Source organism: Typopeltis vanoorti, chromosome 14 (assembly GCF_054136105.1).
Source record: "Typopeltis vanoorti isolate ZY-2024b chromosome 14, IOZ_Tvanoo_1.0, whole genome shotgun sequence".
Lineage (NCBI taxonomy): Eukaryota > Metazoa > Arthropoda > Arachnida > Uropygi > Thelyphonidae > Typopeltis > Typopeltis vanoorti.
In genome coordinates, this window is record NC_143562.1 from 120,023,159 (window position 1) to 120,038,836 (window position 15,678).

General features: G+C 35.7%; 1 protein-coding gene across 4 annotated transcripts in view; it reads right to left on the reverse strand.

The window, feature by feature from the left end:
- Positions 1 to 1,688: 1,688 nt before the first annotated feature.
- Positions 1,689 to 15,678, reverse strand: part of ATPsynE (ATP synthase, subunit E) — a 100,834-nt gene continuing 86,844 nt past the window's right edge. For all 4 annotated transcript variants that reach the window (XM_090404133.1, XM_090404132.1, XM_090404131.1 and 1 more), the window contains exon 5: positions 1,689 to 1,914. In XM_090404133.1, coding sequence (XP_090260259.1) covers positions 1,844 to 1,914 — 71 coding nt within the window. In that variant the 3' untranslated portion in view covers positions 1,689 to 1,843. The remainder of the gene's footprint in view (positions 1,915 to 15,678) is intronic.

Sequence of the window (15,678 nt, forward strand, 5' to 3'; positions counted from 1 at the left end):
CAGGAATTAGAAGTTATCAAAAATACAGCCATCCTAAATGGATATAATCCCAAAACAACTCAAAAAATCATCAGTCACTTCTGCATACATCAAACCAGACAGGAAGAAGTGCATAGGATTCCCATACCTTACGTTAAAGGCATCTCAGAACGTCTTTCTAAAATTATGAAGAAATACAATTTTGCCACTACTTACAAATCTATCAACCAAATTTACAACTTATTAGTACTGTGTGTGAGACAATATACGCATGTCCCGGGCATATGATTTATTTGTTGAGAGACATAATGTAATTGGCGTGAAAGTTCATTTCTTTAGTGTTTAGTGATCTAATTAAAGTTTTCCAAATATCCGGTAGGATTAGACCTTGATTCTTATTTAGGTTTCCTGTTGAATGGGAGACTATAGCAGCTTCCTTGAAGGCTCTGGAATGGTAGTTCTCTTCTATATAGAGAAGAGAACTACCATTCCAGAATACATTATGTCTCTCAATAAATAAATCATGTGCTCCCGTATTGTCTCACACAGTACTAATTTTATATGTATTAGAACTGTCAATTAAAACCTAGTCTGTTACTTTCAGATTGCTTACCAATTATATCCCTGAAGATGCTGATAGCAAAAAAATCGGTGAAACTAGTCAGATAATAAATATTACTCACTTGACTAACATTCCCAAAATGAGTTATAGTTTTAAATACAAGTAGTCAAGAAAAAAAGTCACACTATTAAAAGTTAATGTTTAAATCTGCACATGACAGAAAAGTGGCAAGGTTAGTTAATAATGAAGAACAAGAGATACTTCTTCAGGCAGTCTTAAATAGAATACTTTGTTGGTCTGAGAAATGGCATTTAAGAATTAGAAGTTTAACATGTCAAGTCTATCTAAAATTCCAATAGCAAGCTACTAGTGGGTAAGGATAATAAACAGCAGACGATGATAAGGATCTAAGGAATAAATCCATTTTACCATCCTGTACTTTTGTAGTATATAGTATATGGAAATTAAAGTCCCAATCAAAGAAAGGATAATGACATGTTGGAAAAAGTGCAGTGATGAGTGACCTGTTAATATCTGGAATGTGCTACTCTTAAAGCTTCAGTTCTGCAGGTTACATAAAACCTTAGAGATAAGACGAATTAGAGATTTGATTGATGTTTACAAAACCATTAAGAAGATAAGATGAATTATGTGGAATTTTTATATTTTTCCAGTTCAGAATCATATGCTAAGAAACGATTTTAAAATTAAGGGGTCAATGTAGGTATATTCCTCTGGTCCCTACAAATCTATTATATTGAGAACTGACTATATTTGGAATATAGATTATTTGGTAAAATTGATTTTCATTGCTAGGTACAATGTTCACTGGGAATTATTACTTCAGTGCAGTATTTTCTAATGCCAATAGTTATTGACATCAGAAGTACTTAATTGTTAATAGCACTTTTTATTACTCTGGTATTATATTTTGAATGTTAATGACTGTAAAAATCAAAAGTATGTCACTGCTCTTCATGTTTTTGACTGATTGGTTCATGTGCAGTATACAGACTATACAAGAACCAATCATTACCTTAATCAATCTTAAGCTAATTTTATAGTTTTACATAATAAACACAAAATAATCATAACTGTCTGATGGCATGGATCACTGTGCATAGGAAGAAAGGATGTGTCAACCTGATAATGGTGCATTTATGATGTGGTGTTATAATTTATTAAACTTGATGTACAATTTCTATACATTTCTAGGTTTCTATGGCCATCTCAACCTCAATATATTTTCTTATTACAAAGTCATTCTTAACACAATTTTTTTTAACTATTTTCATTTCAATTTCACTTGAACTGTTCATCAAAGTCAGGAGGAACTTCAACTCCAACTTCTTTAGCTAAGTAGAGCATTTCCTCTGTAACAGACCAAAAAACAAAAGATGTATTAGAAACAACAACATTTCTTAGATTTAATGAGATACTGAATTGCGATACAGAAAAATAATTTTAATTTCACATGCTAGCAACCAAAAAATAGCAAGAATATAGATGGGAAATATTCACTAAACAAAATTATGATATATTATTATGGAACTCAAATGCTCTATAGAAATAACAGTAAACTTGACCATGAGAAATTTTGTTTTATCACACTTTCAAGGTCACTAATGCGTATGTGTAGTCGTGCATGTGCAAAAATGGCATAAGATGTGGATGCCACAATGGAAGGTGCAGTGCACGACAGGAATGGAAGGTAGATCCTCCCATCTCAAAATCCATCTTTAGTGGGACAAGACTAAAAGAGACAGGAAGTTTGGTTTCACAAACTGGGAAACACCCAAAAAGTGTGTGACCGATAAGACTGTACATCGGGTGTGTGCATTATTCTCTAAGAGCCCACGTAAGTCAATTAGACAGGCTAATAATGAACTGCAGATTCTTCTTTCAACAGTTAACGACACTATTCACAAACATCTCCGTTTGTGTGCATACAAACTTCAATTTCTTTAACACCTTCAGCTCGATGATCACCACGCAAGAACTGATTTCACTACTGAGATGATCAGCTGTGTTGATGGCAATCCGAATTATCTTGATCTATTGTTCAGTGATGAATCAATCTTTCACATCTGTGAGAAAGTTAGCAGACACAATTGCCGCATTTAGGATACAGAGACTCCTCACCAAGTGATCAAAGATGACATGGACACACCAAAAGTCAATGTCTGGTAAGGAGTACACAAAAATGGCATCATTGGTGCGATTTTTTTTTTCATAGAGTCTACAGCGATGGGACACACTTACCTTGACATGCTGCAGGTCTCTGCTGTTTCACAGATTCCCCCAGGTTTCACGTTTCAGCAATACAGTGCTCCACCACACTCCCATTGAGATGTTACTACATTTTTGAACAACACATTTCCTACATGTTGGATTGGAAGAGGAGCTCAACTGCCTGGCTGCCTAGACTCCGGATATAACTCAACTGGAATTTATTAAAGACTGTGTGTGTGCCGGAGAAAAGTTCGAGATGTGGATGATTTGAAATAGCGTATTGTTGCAGCAGTTGCTCTAATAACACATCAGATGCTGGAAAACACATAAGAGCTTGAGTATCGTTTTGATATCTATCAAGTTACAAAAGGTGGCCACACTGAACTTTACTAACCAATATTATTTTAATAAACCTTATAGATGTTGAGATATATGAGTGTATTTCGGATACCTCTAGCCTGGACACTCTGTATATGATGATCTAACAAACACACAAAGTACTTTGAAATGCACATGAAACCTCATATCACTGCTACTATAACATAAAGAAAAATCTGGGAATCTACAGAACTCATGTTGTATCCTGTACACTAAGCATATATCATCCAAATGGTCAGTAGAATAATTAATCTGACTACTTTCAAGTGACGATCAACCTACTACTAACAGAAGTGCACACCTGTGTATAGCAATAGGTACATCCATACAATTATTTTGAATGCCCAAAATCCTGCATATAACACTGCACGTTGCCACTATGTTATTTAATTGCATCAGCTTTTTAAAATGCTCCAAAGAAGTCCTCTGCAGTAAGGATGAAACTATATATAATAATACAGTATATTTTATATGCTTCCTTCCACATTTTTTTTTAATATATATATACTGCAATACCTTGCATGGTGTGGTTTGAACAGCATAGGTTTCACTATAGCAGTGGTGTTCGACCTTTTTTACTACGTGACCTACTTTTCTATAAAAAGTTATTCGGCGATCTACTCTCTTATATAGATCACATTACCCCAACCTGATATCTGATCACACACAAATAAACAACTAAAAAAAAAATACACAACTAAAAACTTTATTTAAAAATTTATTTATCACTTTTAATTATTTTAATACAACAAGAAAGCAAACAAATATATTGGAATAAAATATTTATTTCTCTATTTTGGAAAACCAAAGTTAGAAAAAACAACAGATTGATTACAAACTCACAAGTTACAGGAAGTGCTGGTTGATTAAAAAAAAAAAAAAAAGAAGTTAATGTGAAATTTGGCATTGTTTGGACCTCGCAATATTTTCATAGTCAAGTTGATATGAAGAAGTGGCCAATCACAGACAATCGTCCAAATGATCATTTGTAATTTGGTTTCTTAATTGATTTTTTTATGACGGTCATATTTGAAAAAGTGGATTCTGACAAGTATGTCGATCCGAAACACGACAGAATTTTTCACGCAATATCAGTTAATATTGGGTGAAAAATTTTCATGTGCATACTTCCAAATGACTTCATTGTTTATTGATTTTAAATGTAAACTATTCTGAATGTTTATTATCTCAAGTTCTACATCAGCTTGGTTTACATCAAACAGCCCACTAATTTTATTTGAAATTTCTGTGATGTTCAAGTTTTCTTGAAATGGATTATTGATAAAAGATAAATCATTTCAGTTTTATTAAAATCTTGAATTTATTTCTTCCTCAACTAATTCTATTTCTCGAATAAATTATTTTAAATCACAGCGAAGCATTTCTTGATTTTGTTCAAAAAATTTTAATAAATATGGGAGATGTCATTTATATTCACGGTCATTTATATTTTTCTTTAATAAAAGTAAGTATTATTGGAAAGTTTTTATTGAACTTAACATGTCAATTAAATTTTTATCTCTACCTTGTAACTCTAAATTTAAACTGCTTAATTTCGTACAGAAATCTATTAACTGTAAAATCTGTAACAACCATCTTTTATTACTCAGTGAATAAATATCTCCTTTTTCATCAAGAAAATTTTTATATAGTTAATTAATACAAGAAATCTTTCTAAAAATTGACTTCTGCTGAGCCAGCGAACATTATTGTACAACAGAAGTTCCCTATCATCATCTGCCTGTAATTTAAATAACCGCCATTGCAGGGCTTTTCCTTGAACAGAATTTACAATTTTAAATGTAATATCCAAAGCATCTTTTGTGTTTAATCTTTTACTACACAGTACTTGTTGGTGAATGATACAGTGGTACGTTAAAAAATCTTAATATTTGTCATCGCTTTTACATAATGAAATGAAGCCTGATTTATTACCTATCATTGCAGGAGCACCATCAGTAGTAATAGACACAAGTTTAAAAAGCGGAAGTTTGTGCTGTTTCACAAATTCATCAAATGCCGAAAAAATGTCTTCTCCCCTAGTCCTTCCCCAATAATGTATAATTTTCAAAAGTTTTTCTTTACTTGAATAATCTTGAAATACCATGCGAATAAATACCATTAACTGAGCAATATCAGTGAAGTCATTTGATTCATCAAATTGTAATGAAAACGCAACACACTGGTGAATGTCTGACATTAACCTGGCCTGGAAACTTTTCTCCAGCAATTAGAACTCTTCCTTTTGGCAATTTGAAACCTTGTCTGGGCCTAGCAGTAGTCTCTCTCTAGCGACAACTCGAACCGATAAGCTCCTTTCTGGAAGCGAGAAATTCCTCTCTCAAGCAATGTGGATCCGGGCAGTTTCTTTGACAGTGACTCTGGACCGGGCGGCCTCCTCTCTGACAGCAATTCTGGAACCGGGACCTCTTCTGCTTGCTTCAGTCCCTTTTTATTAGGCCTCCTCTGAGACCTCACATGAAGTTTGGCAACCCCCAAAGAATCGGTATGAGTCTTTCATCTTAAGTTTCAAGTTCGGTACACCTTTTGTTCTCCTCCACTTTCTTTTGATTGTAAGTTGCTGCCATCGGAAAGTTGTTTGAACTCTTTCTGACTGACTTCGGAGATGTTTACACTTAGAGCCTGCAAGCCTTTCTCATACATACAAGTTTCAATAACAATCTTTCTAATGCTGCCATGTACAGCTTCGGCAACAAAAACACTGCCTTTGTTTTTAACACTCTAACATATTCTTATTAAAGCAGGATATACAGTTAGTGTCAAAAGAGTAATTTACAAAAACATCTAATACAAACTGTACCGAGACAAACAAAGTTAATTTTTTTACAATATTCATGTGGGACTTAACCTAAGTAAAAAATCGATGTAATGTGCGTTAGAATATTTAATATTTAAGCTGCAATCGAGTTTTTACACTTTGCTTATAATCGTATTCCCTCGGCTCGCTGTTTGACTTCCACTGATCAAAATTAATTCATTTGCCCGGGCTTATAAGAAAGTTACTGATTTGACAATTTTAACAAAAAATAAATAAACAATAGCAATACACTTAAAGCGAATTAAAAATAATACAAAATAATGATAAACAAAATATTGTGTTTTCAGTTTTAATTAAATTTGTAAGTAAGGAGGAATACACAAGAGATCGACCAAAAATCGCTCCGCAATCGACCGGTTTGAACATCCCTGCACTATGCTATGGTTTTTAATTTTTAATAATTAAAAAAAAAATTAACAGTAATACAGTACTATACTGCACTGTATTCCCAACATTCAGACTCTACTAAAACAATACCACAGTGAATTTAGCATAGCAAAGTTGTGGTCACTACAAATTTTTTTATTTCATATGAGAACCATTTCATATGCAATTACCAGCACCTACAAACCAGCACCTACAAAAGAATTCTCAATAAATGAGCTTTCAACTTTTATCAGAAAAATAGATGCTTCTAACTTTCTTATAGATGCCAATCCTAACAGTGAACGAAGCATTAAAGTTTGGCAAGCATTGCAAAATGTTATTCAATATTATAAAGATACAGAGAAAATAAAGAAGCATCCAATGCAAACTACATTGTTTAAATACAATTTTTCCAAATAAAAACTCGTATTCAATTATCAATAAAAATCTTTACTTTTTTTGTTTTATTTTTAATCCTTTTTAATTTTTTAGTGGACATTAATTAGTATTTCTAGTGAGCTAGAAATCCTGTGCAGTGTTATATGTAGGATTTTGGGCATTCAAAATAATTGTATGGATGTGCCTATTGTTGTACACAGGTGTGCACATCTGTTAGTAGTAGGTGGATCGTAACTTGGCAGTAGTCAGATTAATTATTCTACTGGCCATTTGGATGATATATGCATAGTGTATGGGATACAACATGAGTTCTGTAGATTCCCAGAGAACCAGATACAGACTATCTTGATCTTCAATTTCAGTGGAAAAATTTTCTTCATACTTCCTTGCTGATTGGTTACTAACATTTGCTACACAGATTTTATTTCATTCAGTTTGGAGAACAGAGGATACACTGCCCATTGTTGTAATTGGCTTGCAGGCAATTATTATGACCGGTCATAAACAGCAGTATTCCCTTTCTCGAATGTTGAAAGATTTCAATGTGTGAAAATTAATGATAATTCATGAATATTTCCATGTTTAAAAATATGCAGCTTGGTCATTGAAATTTGTAACAGAGATGTTTTTCATTCAGTTTTTTTGAGAACAGAGGATACACCACCCATTGTTGTAATCGGCTTGCAGGCAATTTTTATGACCGGTCATAAACAGTGGTATTCCCTTTCCCCAATTACTTCCGTGTTTAAAAATACATGGCTTTGTCACTAACAGATATCACGGAACACTTATTCACTTTCCGCAGAACACAATTTGGGAAACCCTGCACTACACTATAACACATATACTTTAAACAATGCAATTTCATAGCATTGAACTTTTGGGCACCTATTAACCATGCTATGCAAGGTGTGTGTGTGTGTCCAGGGCCTTACTTATATACAGGCACACAAGACTCTAGCTAGGGATACTGAAGGAACAATTTAAGGGCCCTAAACAATGAGGGAGAAGCCCAAAAGCACTCTAGCACCTCAGGAAAAGTGAAAGTATGGCCGTGTGTGTGTGTTTATCTCCTACATGAGAGGTAGAAGAACCAATAGCAAATTAGTGGCAGTGTGTGTGTGTGTGTGTTGATCTCATACAGGAGAGATAGAAGAACCAATAGCAAATCAGTGCTGGTACTGACAGGCAAGGGTGACAAAGAAGTTTGATAAGAGTTGAAGGTTGCAGATGTTGGAAGAACACTTCATAAGGAAGGCTGTGCTAAAGGTCAGAGATAAATGGAAAAGGAGAAGCAAGTTTGTGTTGTACTGAAACAGGATGTTGGGCAGCTGCTGACTTGTTTTCGCAGGCCTAATGGAAAGTGGAGGAATGATGACTACCCTTATAAAGACAAACAACTAAACAGTGCATCTAAGAGATAGAAGTTGAAATGAGTTGAAATGCCAATTTTCTATATGGTCTGTAACAAGAGGTCAAGTCACGTTTTTTTAGGATTTTGTTGATTTTTTCCGAAGTGCCTCGGATGTAGGGAATGGTGATGGATTTAGAGTAATCGTTTTTGTGAAGGGGGGGGAGGTGGGTTGTGGATAACTGGTTTTAGCATTTTTTGGGGGGAGTTAGCAATTGGCTGAGAAAGTGTTAAGGATGTGATTTAGTTTCAGTGGTTAGGGCTTTGTCATTTGAAAAGATTAGTTTAGTCCTGTTGAATAGTGTCTTAATAACTCCATATTGTTGTGGGGGGGTGGATTGTTGGTGAATGTATCTGCCTGTATGGGTGGGTTTTCTATAAACTGAGAAAACCAAGGTTCCATCAGGTTGGCGGGTGACTAGTGTGTCTAGGAAGGGGAGGCTATTGTTTTCCTCTTTTTCCAGGGCGAACTTGATTCTGGGGTGTTGCTTGTTTAGATTACTCTAAATCCATCACCATTCCCTACATCCGAGGCACCTCGGAAAAAATCAACAAAATCCTAAAAAAAAACATGACTTACCTCTTGTTACAGACCATATAGAAAATTGGCATCCCTTATCCGCTCCACTAAAGACCAACCACTTTCCCTAGACCTACCTGGTGTATACCATTCCTTGCAGCTGTAAACTGTCCTATTTTGGCCAAACAGGCAGGACAGCAAATATCAGAATCTCAGAACACAAAAATTACATCCGATTTCACCAGTACAGCCACTCTGGGCTTGCAGACCATGCTCTGGATACTCGCCATAGTAATACACCACAGCAAGTTCAAATATGAAAGACTATTCATGAAATCAGCCCCAGACCTTAGGAACATGCCAAACCTCAACAAATTTAGATGCATAGACTGCCCCAACTTTGGGAAAACATACATCAGAACTTCAGCCCGAAGACTAAGAACACCTAATATAGCTCGCTAGGGGGCACCATCAGGACTTTAGGAAAACGGTAGCTTCCTCGCTTCATTTCTCATTTGCTGTTGTGTAGTACTTGCATGCACGTGTCTTTATCTTAAGTTCCCATGAAGATGGCAACGTGACGTTGCAGAAATATTGGACAGTATATATTAAAGTTTGATTTAATTTATATTTCTAATATACGCTGTCAATTCCTTAAGTATTTAATAATCTGGTGATTTGTGTATTACTCAGGGTAAGAGTAGGTGATCTGAGATCCCATTTGTAAGAGAAAAGGCAAGACTGCATTTTGATGGCATTGAAGGTGGCCCCTGAAGGACTGTATAACCACTGGCTGCAGATGATCTCAAACCTAGAGATATTATAGCAGCATGGTTTGTCAAATGTGTAGGATGAATGTACTATCATCAGCAAAACTGAAGGTAGGATTAGTGGTAATTGAGAGTGGACATATCAAACAAACTGTAGAGATTACAGCTTACAGTTTCAAAAATAAGAACTCTGGTTGTATTATTTTGCATATGCATGCATATGAGATCTCGTGCATGCCAATATTGAATAGTAGAGCTGAGAGAGTCCGGTACGCTATAGCTTAGGTTGTTGTTAATATGGATGGGGTTGAGAATTATTTCCTTACATTCTATAATTTTTCTCTTTATCTTGTCAGTGGTGAATATTGTCAGTTCTATCCCAGAGTAACTGATGTTAAGGTTTTCTTCATTTGAATTAGCTGAAAATAGGACATGGCTAGACAAGGCACTGGCACAAGTTCTGCTGTAGTTGATGTCTCATTGATGTTCTTCTAAACGTAGTTTGACTGAGTTCATTTTTAAAAATGAACTCAGTCGACTTCGAAGTACATTCCTACTTAATGGCTACTCAAAGAAGACTATAGACAACTTATTGTTTAACCCTCATCAATGACGTAACGAAGATACCACTATTTCTAAAGGCGGTATCTCTATGTTATATATTAGTTCCATATCCCTGAAATTAGCTAAAGTTCTAAGGAAATATAACATCAATATATTCTTCACACCCCTTCCAAAACTACATTCCATCTTAACTCGTTCTAAAACTAAACACAATAATCTCAAATATCCTACTGTTTATAAGATTCTTTGTGACTGCAGTAAACCATACTTCAGCCAGATGGAGAAATCAGTCAAACTACATTTAGAACATCAACGAGGCATCAACTACAGCAGAACTCGTGCCAGTCACCTGTCTAGCCATGTGCTATTTTCAGCTAATTCGAATGAAGAAAACCTTCAACAACAGGTACTTTGGGATAGAACTGACAATATTCACCACTGTTCTGATGAGAGAGAGAGAGAGAAAAATTATAGAATATAGGAATAAGGAAATAATTTTCAACCCCATCCATATTAACAACAATCTAAGTTATAGCCTACCGGAATCTAACAGCTCTACTATTCAATATTGGCGTGATCGAGATCTCATATGCATGCATGCATGTGCAAAATAATACAACCAGAGTTTGTTCTTCTTTTTGAAACTGTAAGCTGTAATCTCTACATTTTGTTTGACATGTCTCTTAGTTTTGTTTTTTAAAACATCGGTTCCTTTACAGTTTTGATGGTGTACACATGAAGAAGTCTAGTCTTAGACGAAACTACTTGTGCAAATAAAGTTTTTATTTTAACCTCGGTTCAAGTCATTCAATATTATAGAATATGTCATCATCATCATCAAATTCCTGACATTTACCTTCAAGGGGTGTACAGGATATGATAGTATTAAATGAAAAATTTACATCATTACTATACGTGTGTACAGCCTTAAGTGCTATGAGGACATCATGTTGGAGGCTTAATGAATTTTTACAACACTCAAAAAGAATTAAAATAGAATTTAATACTTCCTATATTTCGTCCTAGTCACTAGGACATCTACGGGGATTACAAAAACAATTAATGTAACATATACACAAATAACAAACAATACTAAGCCCAACCACGTGGGTGACACTAAAGTCCTATCTAGGTAGAGCGCCCTCTAAGGGCAGTAGTAGGTGGCCTGGAATGTAAGGTGGGAATTCTGGTGATGAGTGTTTCCCAAATCTTCGGAAGCTTAATGCAACCATATTTATTGAGATTTGGTTGGTTTTTCAGGGCTGCTGCTGCTTCTAAGAAAAGTCTCTCTTTCTTGAATTTGCTGTAGTGGAGCATGGTGGTTTTCTTCCATGATACCCTGTGGGTGGTGTCCAAAATATGGTCAGCCAAGCCTGAATGGCCATAGTTGTGTTTGAAGATGTAAGACTTGTGTTCCTCTAGACGGATGGATGCTGATTTGATGGACAGACAGGCAGTTTCTTCTTTTCCTTCACTGCCTCTTTAACTTCCTGTGTCCACCAGGGAGTTCTGATTTTTCTATCCTTGCAAACAACCTCACCACATGCCTCTCTGGCAGAATCAATGTTTTCTTCAGAGCTTGCCACTGAATCTCTAAGATTTGATTCCTGTTCTCAAACTCTTATCTCAAATTCATATAGAATATGTATATATATATATATATATATATATATATATATATATATCCATCATCCATCAATGGCTTTAACAAGCACTTAAGCATCCATGGCCTTCCAAGTATCCTTGAATTTCCCAACCGTAATACAAAGATAAGGCAGTTACCATATGCCTGTAAGTGTCCTATGTCTGTAGATGCATGTGTTCACTGGGCTGGTTTGCCTGTTATGGGGGACAAAAAAATCCCCTACCTCTGTATGAGACCAGCTAACTCACCTTTGGTTGAAAGAGACCACATAAAGGTTCCTTACATCACTGACGGGAATTGAATCCAGGTCTTTCTCACCAAAGGGTTTGTCTATACTGACTAAGCTATGGAGGTCCATGTATATATAGTCTGTCAGAGTCCGTCAAAAATATATATACACGCTTCAGCAAAAGAAAACTAAATTTATGCAGACATCAAGGGATGAATACAAGTTACCTTAGACTTACATAAGGTGCTCAAAGTGGCTACCATTAGCGTCAGGACATTTATTATTACAGCAAACTGCTGCTTGGGCAACGTTGCCCAAAGGTCCAGTGGGATTGCTGCGCATGCTGTTTCAATTTCTTTCCAAAGGGCCACCAGTGGAGCTGGTCTTCTACAATATCGTTTAGAGTCCCCCATAAGTAGAAGTCCAAGGGTGTTAAATGAGGAGAACGTAGTCAAAATGGTCTTGCGTTCCTCGAATGGCAATCATGCCTCAGCCAATTTGTCTGACTGTCCTACCGGTCATGTGTTGATGCTAGTATTCATATGAGTAATGACATCTTTTGAGAGAACATCATATTACACTGCTACCGTAATTTGATCCAACTTTGAAAAAGTCCATAGATGACATCTGTTAAAGTAATTAAAGCATAGGTAGAAGTCCAAGGGTGTTAAATCAGGAGAACGTGGTCAAAATGGTCTTGCATTCCTCGAATGATAATCGTGCCTCAGCCAATTTGTTTGACTGTCCTACCAGTCACGTGTTGATGCTAGTATTCATATGAGTAATGACATCTTTTGAGAGAACATCATACTACAGTGCTACCATAATTTGATCCAACTTATGGTAGCACTGTAGTCCATAGATGACATCTGTTAAAGTGTGTGTATATATTTTTAACGGACTCTGTATATATACATACATATAAACACACACACACACACACACACACACAGTGGGTGTATATATATATATATATAAAATAAATTCCAGTTGAAAACTCTTACTAGTATCAAAGGTCATTAGTTTTGATACCAATAAGTCTCCTGTCCCCAATGACATTCTCCAGCTGTACTAAAAACTTGTACTCCAGAACTCGCAACCATCTCGTAAAGATATCATACTCACCCAGTATTTATCTAGCAGTTTGGAAGCAAGCGCTTATCAAAGCTGTTACTGAAAAAGGAAGATAAAAGGAACCATCCAACAATTATTGTAAGCTTAGTACTCTTTGAATTAATGGAAAAGGTTATCAACAGCCAACTGCTTCACTATTTAGAGACTCATCAACTACTGAGTGATCACCAATATGAATTGTTCCATTCTTCTTTCACAGACATCGTAGTTAACCTCACCCACCTTTGGATGTAGGCAATGGCAAAGATCGGAGAAAATGAAGTGAAGGGCATATTATTATTATTATTGTATGGGAACCCCCATGAAATGCAAAGATTCATGGACGAGGAAGTGCTGGAGAAGATTCAGAGGAAAGCAAACCAAGATGGTGAGTGATCTATGGAATGTTCCCTATGAAAATAAATTGAAGATATGTGGATTGCAGAAGTTGGTTGTGTTATGTCCCATTCTATCTTACGATTTTGTTTGTCTTACAAATTGCCTTCGTCTATATTCTTCTAACTTCTACTTTCAAGACATCACCAAAATTCCTACTAATATCTGAGTTATTGTTCCCCGTAGTATCCCTAGTATTTGTATTTTAACTGCGCCCTTTGGGATATTTAGTTTAAGATATTTTATACATAAACAGAGAAAAGGAACTCAAATATCTGAAAGTGTAACTATTGCAGTCGTGACACTGTTTCTTGTTATTCAACATTAATTCCTTAAACTTCCCATTTCTTAACATTAATTCCCCGCGTGATTAGGCTCGAATGTTTCTAAGCGGTGCATTGGATTAGCAATATCAGACAACTTTTTTATCATTAAACAAAAGGTTTATTATTTCTCTAAACATGGTACATATCAAAATACTCAACTAAATTACTTACACACTAAAATTAGCTTAATACAAGTAGTTTGGCTATGATTCGACAAAAGTTACTAAGATCATACCGCCACAAAATTTCATACAAAACATGAATTCACTTAACATGGACAAATTAGATTACCACACACTATTAGATTATTCAACTTCAAGTACACTAACAAAATCATTAACTACTCTAGCACATACCTATGACAATTCCGATTCTCTACACATCACACTAGGCATTCAAATTCCTCAGGCTACTTGATTACTCAATTCACACTAATCAAACTCAATATTAACAAAACCATTTACTTCATTAACACACAACTATGTCATTAACTTTCCTTTTACAATATAGTAGGCACTCAAGATTCTTAGGACAATTAATTATTCACAAATTATCAACACTAGCTAGCTTACTTTTAACACTCTCTATCAAATTCTAAAGTCCTATTATAATTTCTCCCTGATCACTTTAACAGTTCCGTATTATGACAATGGTACCTATCACAAACAACTTCTAGTTAACATAAGACAAAATTCACAATACCTTTCTTTAGCTTCACTTACAGGCCTTTACCTTCTACTGAACGAACTTGCTTGCATAACTTCTTGCAATTCAGGGCTATATAAACATCTGCGCCATCGGCTGTACTATCCGAAACGAGGACATCGATATTTTCACAGCTTCCTATGACTCTATGGTATATTTCGCTTTCTACATAGGAATACGGGAATAGCTTTCCCGCTCACCTTCGATTCCTTGTTGTGGCATGAGGATATAAGCCATATCTCTCCACTCAGGAACACCGTGAAATCCACTAGAAAACCAAACTAAAACCACCACGACTATCCAAACGTTTCTTCTCCTCTGGCAAAAGGCAAAAGGCCTCGAGCCTCCTTGACTATCTAAACGTCTTCTCCAAAACCCCAAAAGAGCCTACTTTCCGAAAAGAGCCACGAGGGGGAGGGGGGGTTACCAACCCTTTTATAGCTGTTCCCCTAACGGCGCCCTTTCTTACTTCTTTCTCCCGCCTCCTACTTGTTTTTTGTCTGTCTACCAATTGGGTAGCATTTTGCCGCCATACGTCATTCTGATCGGCAACTCGTAACGAAGTTTCTATCCGGGTATAGGCCCTAAGCGATATTCCGTTATTTCTCTTGTTAGCCTCTATCTTAACCCCCTTTTAAACCTTTTCTCAGAATTCTACTTAATGCTTAATCTGTAGCCTCTTACATAGCGTATTCCATGACTCATTCTTTTCCACTTATGTACTTAACTCTTTCATTCTTAATCGCATTACTATATTAATTCTTAGTTAGCTACTTATTTAATACAAATTCCTTGTTTAGTCATAATACATCTTAATACATTCTTTTCTTTTGTTATCTTAACTAAACAATAGACCTTTACATTTTACTCAATTTATACTGGATGCAAGAATATTTTATTAATTAAATTATCCTTTTTATGCAGGGGTTTTTATTTATGTTATTTATTTTTCATGTTACACCATGATAACTGAGAATACTATATTCTCAAGATATCAGGTGTAACAGTCGATAGGTGCAGTTGGATGCAGGGGAAAATGTTTCAGCACCTGGCTGGAGGAGGCAGAACAAGAGGTCATCCCTGGAAGTAGAATAAAGGTGTGGTTAGTAGGAATGTGAACACTAGATTTTTTGCTTGGAGAGCTGTAATGAGTGTAACCACTTCCTTATCCCAAAGAAACCAAGGAGACCAGACCAGAGCACAGTGATCCAGATGTAGATGTATCAAGGCCCTACAAAGAGAAA